At 37.3% G+C, this 19,779-nt stretch overlaps 1 protein-coding gene across 7 annotated transcripts in view; it reads right to left on the bottom strand.

The window, feature by feature from the left end:
- Positions 1-19,779, bottom strand: part of tn (tripartite motif containing protein thin) — a 189,272-nt gene that overhangs the window by 13,690 nt on the left and 155,803 nt on the right. For 6 of the 7 annotated variants that reach the window (XM_089636706.1, XM_089636707.1, XM_089636710.1 and 3 more), the window contains 3 exons: positions 10,235-10,393; positions 1,848-3,374; positions 151-1,525 (listed from right to left, as the gene is read on the bottom strand). In XM_089636706.1, coding sequence (XP_089492832.1) covers positions 151-1,525; positions 1,848-3,374; positions 10,235-10,369 — 3,037 coding nt within the window. In that variant the 5' untranslated portion in view covers positions 10,370-10,393. The remainder of the gene's footprint in view (positions 1-150; positions 1,526-1,847; positions 3,375-10,234; positions 10,394-19,779) is intronic. The other variant, XM_089636713.1, reaches the window with a different exon arrangement.

Raw genomic sequence — 19,779 nt, 5'->3', positions numbered from 1 at the left:
TACATAGATACTAATGAACACAACACTCTCCTTCCTGTACTCCAACGACCGGATGTGATTTCAAACGATATGGTGTAATAGCATGCACAATAATGAGACGAAGAACGAATTTATTTAAATAATAATAAAGGAAAAGTTGATAATATATACCTGCTACTACCGCCGTAGCTGCTGTAGGGGAGATGGGGGAGCCTGCCGCGTTTTTTTGGTCGTCATCAGATGAGACCATTTCGGAGGCTGACCGCAGCGGGAGTCCGAGGGACAACCGCCTTGCTGCTGCCGAGCTAGAGGGGGACAAAGCCCCCGTGCCGCCTGCAGCACCTTCCCTCTCTTTCCCGGCCCGGCCGCCGTATTTGGTCTTCAGGTACCGTGCCCAAGAACTGGCTCCGTCCTTCTCTCCGGCAGAGCTCGCTGTCTTCTCGGGAGACGTTTCCCTTGACTTCAAAGCGTGACTAGATCTACTTCTTGCCAGGTCACTCCCACCCGGGGCAGAAGTACCATACTTGGAAGCCAAGTAGGCCGATGGAGATGCTGTAGTTGGGGACACAGGATCGTCTAGCTCATCATCATCAGCTCCACCAAATCCAGTGTGGCTGCTTCTACTCCTCGCCAATCGATTACGACGCTCTTTTAAGGCGAGGTACCTCGATCGACCGGTCGGATTTTGTCTTTCTTTGTCCTCTGCAGCCTCAGTCGCTCTAGAAGAACTGTATTTATCGTCTTCTTCAACTGATGACGCAGGTTTGCTTTTGTTTAAAAAACGACTTGTGTAACTACTGCCAGTGCTCGGCGTACCGTATCTTGAAGATGGAGGCTCTTCCTCCTGTGGGGGTGGTCTAGTTCTGTATCTTGGGGATGCTGGAGGTTCTTCAGGCTTTGAATATGGACTACGACTGACAGTCGGTGAACCATCTTTATTCGCTTTATTTTCCTGGGCGGTCTCACGAGCATTAGAACTTCTCGCGAGCAATGGACCGATGTCACTTTTAGCCATAGCTTGGCTCTCAGTTTTTTTGGTGGCCTCATCCTCTTCGCTTTCTTCGGAAGAATCAGTTTCCTCCTCCGAGCTGGTTTCGGTCTCCTCCGACTTGACGGGTTCCGGCGGTGGTGGGGTGGGCCTGCTGGGGGGTAGGAAGCGACTCTGGAAGCGCTGCGCTCCGCTGCCTGCCGGTGCCTCCTTCTTTTCAGGTTCTGTGGAGGATAAATATGTTCGTGTGGGTTTACCATCGTTCGATGTATTATCAATACTAGCTCTCTTTAAATATATCTGTTTCATTTCATTTGTGGAGAAAGCCGCACCTGTATTTTTGGCGGGAACTGCGGCAGGAACGCTCTCGGAGGAGGTACTAGACTCTGAGCTCTCGGAGCGGGTGGCGAGCTTGTGCACCGGAGAGTCCCGCTTGGGCAGGCTGGGGGCGCGCGGTGTAGCCGTGGCTGCGCTTGCCGCAGGTGACGTCACAGTCGGTTTTCTCTGCCCCCGTTGTGGAGTACCACCCGACTCGTCGGATTCACCTTCACTTGAAGCCTGAGAACATCATCAAAAAAACTGATTCGTGTTACATTATTTATTGTATATTGTCCAGCTACTGTGCATCTTCCTGTTGCGTTTCGACAGCTTAGTCCCATAAGCATTTTAGAGTCGATTAACTTTTTTATTAAATGTATTCATGTGTTGTCCAGTGAAATGTTAATGTGTGTAGTGTTGATTTATACCGTATTTTGGTACGTATCCTAAATCTCTAAATCTTAAAGTTAGTCATTGAGCAAAAAAATCTGTCTAGAAAATATATTTGTTTAATAAATATAAAGGTATAAATGACCAGCCATCAATCTTCGTCCGCACTCACCTCTTGCGCTCGGCGGCGCTCATCCTCATCCGGGGCGCGCTTGAGAGCGGCTACCCTTTCCGCAGGCGGGCGCTCTGCCTCGGGAGCTCGCTCCGAGGGACCTGCGCCCTTGTTTTGCCTCTTTATTTTGGCTATTTCATCATCCTCACTGACTTGTCTAGTCGCCGGTGCAGGGGGTTTTTTTTGCACGACTCTCGGCGGCGGAGCAGGCTGTGGAAGTGGAACTTCCTTGACCTTTTTCTTCGATGGGTCGCTTTCTTGCAAACGTTTCATAACTCTAGGGGAGTCAGTTAAGCGGAATATTCCACTGAGAGGTCCACGAGCAACATCTTCTGTATCGAATACGCGCTCTTTACCCTTTTCGGCTTCATTAAATCTGACATTCCTTCCACTTGTTTCCGTGTCGGAATCTTCGCCTCCTTGTTGACTGCGTACAAAGCGTGACTTGAATCGGCGTGGTCGGGTACTGTCATTGTCATATCCATATTCATCACCAGCACCGTATTCACCCGTGGCTCTTACTCCGTATGATCTTGCATCACCGTATCTTTCCACTGGAGGTGGAGCTGGGCGTCTATCACCAAACTTCCTTCCACCGAGAACTTCACGTTCTTCTCCAGCATCTCCCCCATACCCTCTATCTCCATACCTGGATTCTTCTTGCTGCCTGAATTGGGTAGCTAGTCTGTGGTCACTCTTTGACCTCATCAGACCGGGTCCCCCAGGCGGTGCCAATGATGCTCCAGTGCCTGCAGTTCCTCCGGTTGTGAAACCGGTATTAGCAGTGTTGATATTGAGTTCACCATAGCCGGCAACATGAAGAACTAGTTGGTTAGGGTCGTGAGCCATTACAAATCTCACTCTTCGACCGTAATCACTAGCTTCGTAATCGAAATTTCTGATAAACTCTACGGTTTTCAAAAATATTTCTTTTGCATCCATCAGTTCGGTGTCATCCCATTCGACATCTTCGTTCATGTGCTTATCTGCAAGATCGCAGTTACTCGTAATGTTTCCTATTTCTAGTTCTAAGTTATCTTTAAGTGTAGATAAGTTTCTGACTTCTGTTCCGTGATATCTATCTATTTCATTTCTCAAGAACTCTGTGCGATCTTTAAGTGCTTTTCCGAGTCTTCTGTAAATCTCGTCAACTTCCTCTGATACGGAAGAGCAGTTAGTTTGGAGGCTGAGCATATTTTTCTCTACCACCGCGAGGATATCTTGCAGACGGTGGATGCCTCTGCGAACTTGGTTGTTGATCCTGGCAATTTCTCTACGCAGGATATCCATGTGAGCCCCTTTGCAGTCGGCGCAGACTTTCTTGTCGCAATGACCGCAGATGGAGCAGTAGGACTTCTCAGAGCAGACATTGCAGCGCTCCATGATCTGTCCAGCGGTCGGGTCCGGCAGCTCTCCGGAGATTTCGATGTGCAGCTCCAAGAAACGCTGGAGGGTTACATTGGTGGGGAAGCCTTGAACTCCTTGGTAGGGGATACGGTGTTCTGCTCGGCATTCTGGACACTTCACCTGAAAAAAAAAACAATTATGTAAATATTTATTAATTTTTATTTATTTTGAGATATAAAAAATTGTTTTGATTATTTGTGTGTTATAGTTCTCTTCTCACATAACCTAGACATTGTTCACATAAATCGTATATGATTTATTTTTTCGCCGCTGAACCCCCGTCTCCCCACCTCAATCCGCGCTCCGCTCCCTGCCCCGCTCCCGTCTCGGTCCCTGGATGACATTCCTTACCTTCCCACCACACAATCCTATACCATACCTACTAAAATACTACCCATACCACTCAACACCTGCCACAGACACTTGACCAAACACTCCAAAACTAGGGTTACCACTTGCCAAATAATGATATTGTTCCAAATTAAAGTTGTGTTATTAGATGTTTAAAATAAATATCATGCCAACTAATGGATAAACAAAGACAATCGAGCTTCAGATTCAGGTTAGGAAGAATATTCTAAACCATATATCGACCAACTATATACTATCGATGAATTCACCGTGTTCTTCAGAGTTTTTTCTTGATAATTATTGTTTCAATATTTAATATCAAAATGAGAACCATTTGAATTTGGAAATCTTGTCTAAATATTCTCGTGTGCCGGCACCAAATTAGCGCGGTGCGCCAGCTGATTCTAAATGATTTTTTTTGCAAATCGTACTGTCTTACCAGATAATGAGTCTAAATATTTTTTAAACAAAAATCGTACTAATCCACCTTGTAGTTTCGTCAACATAGCTACTTATATTCAGAAAACGATATTTTGAAAATATCCTATAGTATTTATAAAAGTATACGTTGGTATATAAGAGGTTAAACAATGTTCACTATAAACGGTTAGAAATCAACAAAAACTGGAAACCGTGCGCAGAAAAGTAAAGTTCACTACGGTTTGCAGAGCAGTTATTGTGGGATTTACTGCGCAGTCTCCGGTTTTTGTCGATTTCGTCCCTTGATCGAGTCCGCATTTTCGTATTTTAGCTGCAGTTGATTAGAGTTAATTTTTTTTAAATAATTATAGTTATGTATGTGTGTACCATAATAACATTAAGATTGTGCAAATAAAACAATTAAAACAAGCAATGATAGATACATTTATTCAATCACGAGTTACTGAAAGAGTTTTGACAAATAATGAGGTAGTTCCACATCAACCAAAGCACCCCTAACGCTAACTGCTGTATTGATTTCAGCAACCCTTCACCTCCTGGCGGGCATATTTCACTCGCGACATGACCAGGGCCGCTCGGTAAATCACCCAACTTACTTTGTACGGGCCCGTCTCAAAAATATGAATAAAAAATAAAACGCCTCGAAGGCATCGAAAGCTCCTAGGGAACCTTTTTTTCTGTTGACCGTCATAAACGGTCATAGATCTTTTAACTTTTTTGTACTGACATTATTCATTACGCTATCAATAAAATGCTGGCGATAAAAAGCAATACCAAATATATAACACATCTGAAAAGTTTCTCTTCATAAAGTTATTTTTTATACTTATATGTTACTTTTTTTTAATTGCCGGCAACCCGGGCGTTAATTGAAATAACATAATCATATACAAACAAGTAAGTAACCCTCCTCACTTGAAGATTTCTGTTCTGAGGCGGGTACATATATATGCTTACATATACACATACATACATACGTACGCATATATTTATATATACGTATAAATACATATTAATCAATATATACACATACAATCATACACACACATACTCATATATGTACACATACCTACACACATACAATCACATACGTAATTGTGTGTGTGTATGTTATCAACTATTAATTGTTCTTTTCAAGATAGTGACTTGATCAAAGCAGCTAAGTTGCAGTATTCGGGCAGTCCTGCCCAGAATGAGCGGAGCGATTGAACCAGCTGCAAGCAAGACTCAGCGTCCGCGCCCCTTAACCAGCTTCCTGAATAGGTCCTCAAAGATTTTATTAGGATTGAGGGAGAAAGAACCCGAAGACCCTAAAGATAAAAGTGAGCATGGGGTCACCAGAGGCAGGGTGGAATGGCTCTGGTCCCCCGCAGTTAAGCTTCAGGCCTGCTCATGGTGACGGGGAAGGAGCAGGCGGGTTATGCAGCAGCCGCTTTGGTGATTATCTCCTCAGTTGATGCCGGGACTGGGTCTAGTCCACTCCCTTGATGATGTGAAGTACAATTCAAAATAATAAGATGAGTTATGATCCAGTTCCTTGTGATATTTATCTAAAATGCTATTTAGGAGACAAAGAAAACTGAAAAGTGTAGTTTGGCTATGCACAGGGTAAATGAAAAATGCAAAATAGAAAAATCAAAAAATGAAGAAAGAGAAAATTTTTTGATGTTAAGTGGCTACAGAAGATGGTACAAGAAAAAGAGGTATTCGTTAATGTTTATATGTAATTAACCAGTTCAATGTATAAAAATAACATAACATAGTGCATGAAATCCGGTCAATAAGCGTTAAAGTTTTGTAGAAAGGATGACTAAATGCCAAAGGTAATCACATCTGGCACCTGAAGCAAGAATGAAGTTAATTTATATCATCGACTCTAAGCTCAGGGCATCTCTCAACCCAACTTCTTGTAAATTTTCTCAAGCTTTCGAGATTCTCTTTGTTCGAAATAAAATCAGTATTCCTAGTTAGTCTCGTAATTACTTTCAGACCTTCCAGCATTTCGCCTCTTGCATCCGTCAAAATCTCGCAGTGCTACAGACTGTTCTCGGCTGATTGGTTTATGTCACCACACGCACGTATGGGAGATAGGGTCAGGCTGTGCAGTCTTTCCCTGAATTCTCCATGATCTGATAGAATGTGTGTTAGGTGAGATGGTCCAAATTGATAAAAGCCCCTTCCATTCTGGCTTTAACTGACTGGAAGAAGGAGGACGTACATCTACCCGTATTCGACTTATCCCAAAGTTTTTGCCATTCACTTAGAGTGAGTTCGTGCATCTCTTTCAAAAATTAAGGAGAGGTGCAGCCCCACCAGGTGTTAGATTAACACTCAGGTGGACAAGTCAAGCTGATTTGGTCAAGACAATCTCATATTAATATTTCTCTTAAAATTTTTGTAACATTTTTATCATTATCTTAAAATGTTTGCACCAACACCAATATATAACTAACAACATGTACGCACACGCATACTTCCTACTAATACTGCACGTCTGGACATCATTTTTATAAAAAGTAGCTTCCTTTATAAATAACGCATTAGAGTCTTGTCTAACTTGTCTGGTGAAGGAGGAAACCATCTGTTTCCTTAGAACACGAGGGAAAGGGGCGGGCAACCTCAAATGTTCTTTTGGAAGTGGTCATATACTTTCATTTAATTGAATTGACGTTTAAATAATGTAATATTTAGAGAACTTAATACTACAAATAACGTTCATGTCTGATCTTTATAATGAGCTTCCCTTTATTGGCTTGCTTTATATTTTAATCAGACGTTTACATATATTTATCAATAATTAATTATGAACCCATTGAAATATGAGACGCCACTGTGTAATCATGTTTTATTACACTGCCTCGCTTCATTAAAACAAACGGCTGCGCGGCTGTATCCGTACAAAACTCAAATTCAATGCGAGTCCAAAATACCTAACGTACGTAAATAATTATGTTTTGATCAAAAGGTGTAGCAAATATCTAGTATCAATCATATCAGCATATTTATGGGTTTAAATTTAAATTACAAACAACCAATTTGTGCTGGAACACTGGCATAGTATTTATATTTGCATAGCAGGTTGGGAAGATTATTGTTTTTTTAATAACTGATAATATTCATAATTCACACACGAAACCAGGTACCTACAATGTATCTTTAGAACAAGGTACCTCTGTTAGGTCACATTATTTACGCTAAAAATTAATAAAATAATTAAATACACTAGTAACTCAGAACATACTGTCTAAGTTTCCTCTGAACTCATGAAACATCGATTTATTTAATAGTTTATGTTTTATTATTTAAAATGTAATTGAAAAAAGTAGCACATATCCGTGCAAGATATTTTCCGTAAATATTTTGAATTAAAATGTGGCACCATCAGCTTCACCCGAAATAAAAATCCCATTTCTTTTAATTACTCCTTTAACGGCACAATACTGAGCAAAATGACAGAGGCTAAGGATCTGGGAGTAGTGTTAGATCCGAAATTACTTTTTGAGCGCCATATCGAATCCACGGTTGCAAAAGCTTCCAAGGCTTTGTACTCAGAACCTGCAAAAATTTTAAAAAAGTAAATACCATGAAAATGCTGTACTTTGCGTAAGTACGCAGTTCTCTGGAGTACGCCTCTCAAGTCTGGAATCCCAGGTATAAGTCACACATAGAAAGGATTGAGAAAGTACAATATCGTTTTCTACGATACCTTGATTTTTGTACCTATCGTCCTCATCTGAGTCACGAGGAGTCAGCAGCGTTTTTCAGGATTTCGTCACTGGAAAGTCGTAGAAACTCCGCAGACGTACTATTTTTACAAAAAATTGCCACCTCTGTGATAGATTGCCCGGAATTACTAGAAAGAATTCAATTAAGAGTACCCACCAGACAAACCAGACAAAATCACACATTAAACATCCCTCAATGTAACACGAACTCAAAACAAAATGCTTTTATTTACCGTGCTTCATACAATTTTAATACTTCATACAGTGAATTAGACTTATTTAACTCAGCACCTCACAATTTCAAACCTAAAATCAATAAATAATTATATCATCATTTTTATTTTTTATTAATACACACACGTACATGCTACACATTACACAGACTAGATCCATCACATACCCCTCCCTTCCCCATCCCATCCCTATAGGCTAATGTAACTTTTTTTCCTACATAAATATTATATATATTATATTCACTAAATAATTAAAATACCTAGTAAAAACCTATTATTGGTTAAATAATTAAAACTTACTACACCATACCTTGTAATTATTATAACTGTTGGTTTTCCAAATAAAATAAAAAAAATAAATAAATAATTTTTTTTTTTTTAAAACTTTAAAAATTTTAAAAAAAAATCAGTTTAGTTAAGTATTTTGTCCTCAAATATTTTTTTTTTTTTTTTTAAATGTGAATACCGCATTAGAGTCCCAACTGCTCCTCACCATCTAGAGCCAGTGAAACTATGGCATCCCTAACTGGGGTATGTTTTGAGAAGGGGAAGGAGACGGGGAAGAGGATAGTAGAGGAGTACCTGGCTATATTTAGGCAACCAAACACGGCTGAAGAAAGGCATATCAAGCAGCGTTTCAATTCTGAATAGTGGTCTTACGCCAAGGCGATACTGAGAGTATCTTACACTCTGGGACGTGCCGCAAGTACACTACATATAATTTTAAATGAATATTGTGAAATAATATAAAATAAAAATTAATTATAATTAGTACATAAAACAGTTACGTTACGGTTACGGTTCACCCTGAACTTTTATCAGGGTTATATAAAAACAAATTGAAATTAATACACATAGTTCTGTATTTAATTAAATACTTTTTTTACATTTCATTTGTATACATTATCTGTAGCGGCGTAATGATATACCTACATATTGCTACTACAAACATTTTGGTTTTGTATAGAACATTAAAGAAAAACAAAAAGATCATTTAGATATCTGGATCACTTAAAAATAAAACAAAAAAATAATCCTTCAGTATTCACTGAAGGGCGAGTAACCGAGTTCGCAGTACTTGTAGGAACGAGGGTGTCTGAAATGACAGGATCTACCCGTAAAAGAATGTCTCATCAGGGAATCCCTCCCTCGAGAAAAGATAATGGCGAAATCTATTCTAACTTTTACTATCCACCGGCAAAATTAGAATGCTATTTCAGATGTTTTTGTTGTTTGTTTTTGGGGTTTTATGCCGTGTTGCGCTAACTTCTTCTTTAGCCGACGTTTCGGACAGCGTTGCAGTGTTTCAGATTTAGATGTATTTATAAAAAGATTATTTTTATATATTTATAAAGACTCCTCCCATAAACACGAGCTCCTGGAGCTCAACTTATGGAGAAATAGAATAATAACGAAAACATTATATATAAGTCTGCATAATGTTATCATTTATAATGTTAAATAATAAATAAATAAAAATTAAATTATATTTCGCTTAGAATGCTTGTAACTGCACTACCCTTAAACACATTCAGACAAAACTTATTAGTTTCATGATAGGGCAGATCCGTGGAAAATCGCTAATCGATTTGAAATGCTCGGGGATCGGATTCGGTAGTTTCCGTTAGTTCGGCGTTAGAGCTTTGGAAGACAAATTGGACGAAAAAAAATGGAACCATTTTTTTCGCTTTGTGTGTAATTTTCCTAAATATAATAATGGAGATCTATAAGAATTTGAATCCTCGACAAATCCGTTCAAATTTTTGAAAATGGAAGTTAAAATAATTTTCTGTTAAATATATTATCCGTAGGTACTTTGCTGCTTGTCTGAATTCTCTAAACAAAGTTCCAATTTTAAAATAAAACTTCATTTCAAAACAAATGTTCAAGAGTTCTTTGAAACCGAGCTTAGTATTTTAACAACCGAAAATAGTATTTTTATATCGAAAAGTAAGATATTTGAATTTTCAACACTATAACTCTGTTCTCCTACATAATGCATGAATTTTCATGTAACCTTGCATAGTTATTCACTCAAAATTCCACTCACCCCCACACGTAACTATCAAAAAGTTTTCACTCTTCGATGAATAAATCATTGACCCTTAGTCGATATTCAGTATTCATGAACAAGAAAAATTATTTCTTGTACGCAGCCCACAACTTGATGGGATAGCATTCCAACCTTTTGAACTTTATTATTTAAAAAAATTATGAAGAAAATAATTACCTGTCTTCTGACATAGTCCACCAGGCCATCCATGCACGGCTCCATGCAGAAGCTGTGTTGGCATGGCAACAGCTTTGGGTTCCTGTACCGGTCCAGACAGACGCAGCACGTCAACAACTGTTCGAATTGTTCCATCTTGTCGATTGTTCTTTAAACTCCCTGAAAAAAAGAAAACTTACGTTAATACAATTGTTTCTATTGAATTCTTCAGTGGTTATCAAGATCTGACAAATCTGCTGGTACCTACCCTGATGTACGGAAGTGAGGCATAGAAATGATTGTAAGGAGAATATAATGCAAATGTGAATGGTAGCAGACGAAGTGAAGAGTAGAAAAAATCGGGAACGCCCAAGGAAGACATGGCATGACCAAGTGTATCAGATACTTGATTCGGCCCATGTCAAGTGTCAGAATAATAGAAAACTATGTATGAGACAATGTATGAATGTGAAAGAGGCAAGCAGTGTGTGCCAAGACCGAGATGTTTGGCCGTCCGTCCTCTCTGCCTACCTCTGCTGAAACGGCATGGTGGTTAGTTAGTTAGTTAGTTAAACAAATTAATACAGATAAGTTTTCATAATGGCCCCGAATGTCTCTAGTAGAAGAAAGAAAATTTAACAAGAATGACACCAAGGAATGGGATAGCAGCAATTCCAGTGCAGCGGTTATCAGATGAAGTGCAGTTCTATTCTAATTGCTTTTTGTTGGTGATCAATAAATCATCTAGATGGTGATCAATAAATCTTGATGATTTATTGATCACTAAATTAGCTATTAGGCTTAGATGTATCTGATGGTAAACAAAGAGGTTAAGGTGATTAATCTTGACTTGTAGCATTCGGGAATCAGCCGAAATCACGCACTTTTTACGCAGATGGCTATACGGTTTGTATTATTCTCGCATAACGGCTAACTGTTTTGAGGAATTAAAAAAATATCGCATTGTTATTATTATCATTATCAAAATACACGTATTGTTTTATTTTGTGATATTCCGGCAAAAATATTAGAATTACAATAAAATCATATTTGAAAAATAGGTTCGTGAGCATTTTTTTATAGACATGATAAATTATTTTTCTTGGATTAAAAATAAATATGAAATTCGAGTAAAGCAAAGTTTGCAGTATTTGAATCATCTATAATATTTAAAAGTGATTAAATTGTACTTCGTATTGCATTGCCTGAAGTGAGTGTATCAGGAACAGTTTAAGGGAATTTAATACAGTCACAATTTCCAAACTCAAATAAAGCTATGCTCAGCACGTGGTGCCGCAAATAGTTGACGAATAAAAAAATAAAAAAAATATCAAGCAATTTCCTAGATGTAATGGTCGGATAACTTACATAAAATAGCTTCGGATAAGAGAGATACCGGTTTGAATCCCGAATAAGTTTGAAAGAGCTAATGTCAAAGTTGGAAGCCAAAAGGCTTTTAGAGACCCCAATAATATCCAGTAGAGTAAATCCACTGCACTGTACTTAAGAGATCTCATGAGATGTTGTTCAGTGTCTTTAGCAAAGCCAGTTAAAAGCTTCTTATTTACTCGAAGGTGAGTTGAAACACTTTGCACTTGGCGAGAAGATAAACATTGTTCGATAGGTTTGCAGTAAGACAAAATAGGGAACGAATTATTTGAAATGTTTATTTATTTATCTTTGTATCTAGAGACGAATCGTGATATTTTTGTCCCATTAAGAAACTATTTTTATAGTTGTGGGCGAAAATGGACTACTTATAACTTGTTGTGCTAATTACAGTTATAACTAATTAATTATTCCTTGCCAGAGCATTTAAGTTATTTCAATTGCGAAGTTTTTAAACCTGTTTGTAACGTTTTAATACCGACCGGAAGTGAAAATATCAGATAACCTCAAATTAGGCCGATCGGTGGCTGAGTTGACATCGCGTTTGGGTCCCCACCCAGGCGTAGTATGTTCAATTCCTCGGCTGGCTGTCCTACATCCCAACACAAGCAACATTTTCCGCTTACTGTGGTGGTAGTAGCCGGCCGGACGGTAGTTGACGGCCGGCATAGTCCAGTGGTAACGCATTGGACTGCCATTCCGAAGGTCGCGGGTTCGAACCCGGCGTGCGCAAATAAATTTTATTTGATTAATTTGTGTTATTTCACAATTAATTAATTAAAATAATATATAGTATATTTGCGGCACGTTCCAGAGTGGAAGATACTACCAGTATCGCCCTGGTGTAAGACCACCATTCAGAATTGAAACGTTGCTCCAAATGGCTTTAGCCGTGTTTAGTGACTGGATCTGAATAGCCAGGTACTTCCCCACCTTCCTCTTTCCCTTCCCCACTTACCTTCAGCCTCACAACATCCCCCAATTGGGGATGCCATAGTCTCACTGGCTCCAGACGGGAGCAGTTGGGACTCTTGTGAGGTATTCACTATAAAAAAAAGGAGATTTTCAAATATTGTCAAGTTTTTCGAAACCCGGGAATGTTTGTCTTTTTTTTAAAATTTAACTTTTGACCTATTTATTTACACCTACTTCCAACATAACTTATATGATCCCCCAAACATCGTTATTGTTATTTTTCCTCTCCGTAGCACCTAACCCTCCTACTAATCTCTTGAGTAACTCACTCTGTATCTTTATTTGTCTTTTCCGGAACAATCCTCTCTCATACACTCACCTTTTTGAACACAATAATACAGTCCAATGGGAGTGTGAAACTTGGATCTCTATAAATTCAAGGTGATCTTTATTAGTCCATTAGTAATAAAATAAACAACTAATTTAGTTTTTTTTTTTAAATAATGGCAAAAATAATTTTTCCACTCAGTTTTTTTTTTGTTTTTTTTTTGATAACCATGTAAAGATGATTTTTTTTTCTCAAAGTTTAATATTACTTTTTACACAGTTTATGAGCTTAAAATAAAAATAAATACTAAACATATAAAATTAGTCGATAATGCGTTTTGTACGAAAGATTTTAATAATTAGTAATATTTATTCAATACTATTATGTGGGATGCTGTGTGGAGGGTGATGCTTAATTTGAGTGTTTTTGTCAATTAAATTTGATCTTTGTAGTTTCTAACATTATAAAAATATTTATCTATTTATGGAAAAAAAGTTGTTGATTATTTGATTTTACTCGCATAAATGACGAATATATCGAATTGATAGTAGCCCTAGAGCATATGTCTTTTCTATTGTAGCACCTTCTATATGGAAAAAAGTTTTTGGTTTAACGTCCGACATAATATACCCTTTAAGCGGGTGATTACGATACGAATAACACAGATGCTGTCCCAATAAAAGACTTCGAATTTCTACACATTTTGAAAAACTAGTTTTGGAATCTGATCACTCTTATCCAACTGAATGTCGAGAGATGAATATTGATTCGATGATTGGTTTGTCTTCAGCAATCTAGAATTTATAATTAATACATCAGATTGGTGTGATTTAATTAAAATAAGGCTTTTTATTGTCATATTACACTAATTAAGTCAGTGGGATTATGTCATCCATGATTTGGAGATTGTTTGTAGCCGAAGACTGCGGAAAGAGAAATGACATGTGAAAAGATAAGCATTGAAAAGTACCGGATTATTCAGATCCATTCACCTGGTGTTAATTGATTCTGAAATAAAGTATCCCACTAGGAGAACGATATTGAAACTCTCAGTCTATTACTCTGGAAAGCAATGCAAATACTTGATGTTAACCTTCAACTTCTGGACCTGAGCCAATTAGTTTATCCCACTGTAATCAAGAACGTTGGCTTGTTTCCTTAAATGTATACAAAAAAATAAAATCACATAGGGTGTGTATTTGTACTGGTGGCCTGCAAATATCTTTCAGATAGTTAAATCTTCAAACGAGATATCAATTTCAATTTTAAATGACGGAGATCTCTCGCGCTCTGCAAAGTGTCCGAGAGGGAAAATTTCAGCGATCTTTTTATTGCGGGAAACTACAAAAGAGTTGCCGGCAATTTGCCAAAGTAACGACATTAAAATTAAACGCTACTAACGGCCAACGACGTTATAACATTCGCGGTAGCTAACGGCGATCCGTTTTGGAGGACGAGAAACTTCCCGGGTTGAAAGTTTAGACTGAAGCGTCGGATGCTTTTATAAGGACGTTAAATGGATGTTAAATTTCATGGTTACATAAAGATATGATTAAACACGTTTATTTTCCAAAAATCATTACGAATGTAAGTCATTTGTAACCATCTTAATAGTAATAACACTAAGATCCCAATTTCGATGACAAAACTTATTTTTAAACTTTATCTTATTAGACGATTCCATTAAGATTGAATTGTTTCAAACCCTAATAATATTTGACAATCATCAAATCGACGATCCACGTCATTTTTCACTATCAATTTGGGAAGCGGGTATGAGTATCGCTGCCCCGGAAACCATTTATTGGATAACCAACACCTCTGCCATAGGTCGCCTCAAGTGGTTCACTTAGTTTGGTGATTTAGCAGGGGTGCCTGGGTTCATGGAGTGAGGTTTGTCTTGGTATTGACAGCGGATACATCTGTCCACCAATTGCGTGACATGTCGAATCGGGTGAGCTGGTTGAGGAAGATACTTTTTACGTCTTCAGTCGGACTCTCTCGACCCATCGCCTTGCATGGCAGTGGAAGGGATATATCGCTACCAGAAATACTGACCCCCCAGATTCCTAACCACCCCTCATACCCTTTTCCTTCCCGGAACTTCCTATCCTTATTTTCCTTAATAAGACCCTCCACACAGCATTCCCAAATATGACAAATATGTATTTAAGATTTAAAGGGTTCCTTTTGAAAAAAAATTGTTTTTCCACTGTTGGGCTAACGGTCATGATTGTCAGCTGACCAAAATTTGATAAAAAAACTTAAATCATGTATGGTAAAAAATCAAAATGGCGCTGATCGACGATTTGATGCTCAAGAATTTAAGAATCCCTGCCCTAAAATTCTGTTTTGGTTCAATTGAAATATAAAATATATTAAAGTTATATTATAGCATTGAAATAATATGGCGTACACTGTACTAAAAAGGCTGCTATCGTTTCCGAGTAGAAGTTAACGTTATAAGCATCCATCAATTTTATTTCTTTATATAAACCTGCGGAACGATTTCACGTTAGGAAATAAAATAATAATCCTTTACCAACTTACACGAATAAAATTTCAGATTCAGTCCTTGTAACGAAATCATGTCATAGATACTTATCGGTACTAAATATTAATGTTTCTCCCAAAAAAGTTTTCCTTCCAGATGCCTGTATCGGCGTTACCTACCAGTTAAGTTTTTTTTTCAGTTCTGAAGAATATACCTACATACTTTCAAACGGTTTATTTGGAATTGAGGTATCTTGACATATTACATCATTATTTTAATAAATTATATTAACATTATTATATTAAACTAAAAACAAATGTTAAGGATACTTTACGGTGGATGAAAATTGGACACGTAAAATAAATGGAAAATAATATGTTACAATAGGTAATTATATAAAGTACAAAAATACATGACGGCCATCGTTGTTGAGGGAAAATGCCCTTGACTTGTAATTTGAAGGTCATGGGTTCAAATCCTGGAGTGCGCAAGTAAATTTATCAATAAAATTTACTTTGCTTGCGCACATAAGTTTGAATAAATATATAGTGAACTTGCTGCACGTTCCAGAGGGAAATATGCTATCAATAACGCCCTGGTGTAACACCACCACTCAGTATTGAAACGTTGCTGAAATGGTTTTAGCCGTGTTTAGTGCCCAGATCTGAAAAGCCAGGTACTCCTCAACTTTCCTCTTTCCCAACTCCTTCACCTCCCTACTACTTTCAGCCTCACAACATATTCCAAATGGGGATTCCATAGTCTCACTGGCTACAGACGGTTGGGAGCAGTTGGGACTCTCGTGCAGTAATCACATAAAAAAAACATAAGTTTATCATAATCCGCCTCACTCGGCTAGCCTGTAAAAAATATTATAAGAAGACACTATTTCAAAGCAAATTTTAAAATGCATGAATATTATGTTTTCTTTACCATCTAATTCGCCAATCAACCGAGCTCTTCATACTCTAAATAATATTTATCTAAACTCTAACATTGACATGATTTCGGTTTTTGTTTTTTCCCAAATTCAAACGTGGCATCATGTCAATAATATAAACTGTTCAATGAGCATACATACAGACACACATACACACACAAATACTCAAACATACAGTACACACTCACCTAAATTACACACACATACCTATATACTATCCACGTCACCTGGTAAATAAGGAATAAACATACCACAGACATTACAAGGAAACATATCATAGGTACCCAGCATGAAGTATCTAAATCCTTTATATTATTTCATCAATGTAAATCATGTACTGTTTGTTTCTATAATATAAAATAAAATTTAAAAAATTAAAATTCCAAAAAATAAATAAGTTAGGCTTGGTTTGAAAAATTTAAAAACTGTTGAAAATAATCAAAGACGTAAAAGTTGGCTGTAATAGAACAATGAAACGTTTATTACGTCTAAGAATTAGAATCGATAAATACTCTGTGCTTGTTATTTAAACACATTGAAATATAATATGTAATTGTGCCCTCGACTTTATCTATAATGCATTCAATGTCAGAATGTTGGGAATCTGCCTGGAATTCCGCTAGAAATTACTGAAATAATCTCAGAATACAAATCTTAAAAAGCTGCGACAGTCGAGAACAAAATAAAAAAGTTTCCGAAATGCTTCAGAGACACCCTATTCCAAAACGTCGGAGTTCGTTCGGAGCATTGGTTGAGAATACTTGAGATGACCCCTTTTCAAATTATTATTTTATTGATGGGAAGTGAAAAACGTGTCACCAAAACGACCTGTACACAAATTAAATCCAGCTTTTTTATTTAAATGGAGTATCCATGGTAGTTAACTATACACGGTGTCCGGAAACTCGTAGTACAAGCGGGAAACTGGAGAATCTACACCACATGGGGAACCCAAAAAAACATAAAGTTTTTTGATTTGAGCATTTTCAAAAAAAAAAAAAAAAACAAAAAAAATATATTTTTCGGCTATTTTAGGGTTAAAGTTTTTTCTGGTGTTTAGGGTTGAATAACAGATGTTTTAACCCTGCAGAGCAGAAATATTTTATGATTACACCGGGTTAAATGAAGGGTGATTTCAAAATAATGCTTCAAATCCGAGTTTCTTCATTTGTTTTACTTTCAAATAGTTTTAATTAGTTGGGTACTTTGATCTTCAGTAATAATTTATAAGAATTTGATTAAAAAAAAAAAAAAAAAAAAAAAAAATCAACTTCAAACTCGATTTACTCGATAACGAAAGCTCAAATAAAAAAAAATATACTACAAAATCGACTCCAAATGTGATGTAGATTCACCAGTTTCCCGCTTGTACTACGAGTTTCCGGACACCCTGTATATTGGTGACTTTTGTTTAGGGTTCGGATCCTTGACCAAAAAAGGTATACTTGATATATAGGTATACTGCGGGGGCCTTATAGTTGGCATATCGATCTACAGTATATATACAGGGATAACATATATACAGGGATCGGTTCTGTCTCCGAATTTGTTTTTGTTGCACATCAATGACCTTTTGACATGTGCACCGATTCATTGTTACGCGGATGACAGTACAGTTCATAATAGCTTTTTGTTTGATAAGCCCCCAAAGGGCACACAAACTCCAACGGCTCGGAGGGCTTTGAAGCAGAGAATGGACGGTTATCTCGAGAGTGTTTCCTCCTGGGGTAAAAATAATCTCGTCGAATTTAATGTTTCAAAGACCCAATCCTGTCTGATTACGTCTAAAAGGGATCCAAATGATAATCTAGTCTCCTTCAACGGAAGCAATCTTCCGAACAGGCCTTCCATTGATATGCTTGGTGTAACTATAAGTGACCAGCTCAGGTACGGGGGCTCCATCGAAGCCAGAGTAAAGTTGGCCTCTCAGAAGCTGGGCGTACTGTACAGGGCCCGCAGATACGTTAATAGTACACAACTGCTCACCCAGTACAAATCGCAAGTGCGCCCTACTGTCGAATTTGGCAGCCATCTCTGGTCTGGAGCCCCAAAATACCTGAAAAAAACCCTTGACTCTGTGCAGAAACGGGCGGTCCGTTTGATAGATTCCCCAATCTTAACAAACGGACTGCAATCTTTAGAGCACAGGCGTCAGGTAGGTATGCTGTCCTTGTTCTATCGGTATTACAATGGAAGATGCTCTGAGGAACTAGCGTCATTGATCCCTTCGGCACCGGTGCGTAGTCGGGATACACGCCAAACGCGCGCCCAACATTTGTACACAGTTGACACTTGTCACATGAGAACGGGTCGCTTCTACGATTCGTTCTTAAGTTCAACAGCTCGGCTGTGGAACGAACTGCCGGCCTCTGTGTTTCCTCCCTCCTACAACATGGGACTCTTCAAAACCCATGTTCACTCCTTCCTCTCCACAAAAAGACCCTCCACACAGCATCCCCAAAGATGACATAGGCCCTGAGGGAAATTATTTTATTCAGGGCCTCCTGTGTGGAGTAAATATAAAAAAAAATATATATATCATTAACCGTTGAAGGTGACTAGTTTGTTTTCCCCGCTCAAAAACACGTGATTTTTAGTCTACCCGTTTGTAAAGTACTAATCCAGTAATATAGTAGTATTATACTAATACTTACTAATACAGCGCTATATTTACTGAACCATATCAAATGCACTCAAAAGCATTCAATTTCATCTTTAAAAACAACGATAGGAAATGAGTCATCCACTTGCAAAACCCGCTCTGGAAATTTCTGCTAATACCTTCACAAAAAGTGCTTAAAGTAAATTAAAAATAAATAAATAATTAATAATTTTCGTTAAATATCAAAATATAATTTTATTTAATTTTTTCTTTATTCATAACAATATATTTGAATACAGTTTATTTCATGCTTTTCAACTACCACACTAGACACATGTCCGTATTATGGTAGTCGAAATTTGTGTATAATTATATAAATGCAATACATGATTCATTTGTTAATATATTATTTTGTGAAATGTAATGTATTTGTGAAATAGGTAATACTTTAACTGAAAATAAGAAAGAGATGAAAATAAAGATAAATTTATTAATTATTTTAAAAAGAAATTTGAAACATAATTTAAATGAAAAGAAAAGAATAATAAAGCAAATGAACATAATTTAATGATGTCAGGCATTCTTTAAAATAGTTCCTTACCTTCATAAATAACCAATTCTGAATATATAATATTAGGTATATTTAATCTTGTAAAAATAAAGATACTAATAAAAATAATAGATAATGTTAGGGATAATAGAAATAAAAATAAGAATAATCGCATCAGCGTAATATAAAGTTTTTGTTGAAAGTAAATTTAGAGATAAAATATTTACTCGAGAAATATGAAAAAATAAGAACCGTTTTAAGGTGTAAGGCATTATTTATAATATTTCCTTCCCTGAGCAAATAACCAGTTCTACTATGTTAACATTTATCATAATGGGTATATTCTTT

This window comes from Hesperophylax consimilis, chromosome 10 (genome assembly GCF_061612785.1).
Source record: "Hesperophylax consimilis isolate HC1 chromosome 10, BYU_Hcon_1.0, whole genome shotgun sequence".
Lineage (NCBI taxonomy): Eukaryota > Metazoa > Arthropoda > Insecta > Trichoptera > Limnephilidae > Hesperophylax > Hesperophylax consimilis.
This window is presented reverse-complemented; position numbering and strand designations above follow the sequence as displayed.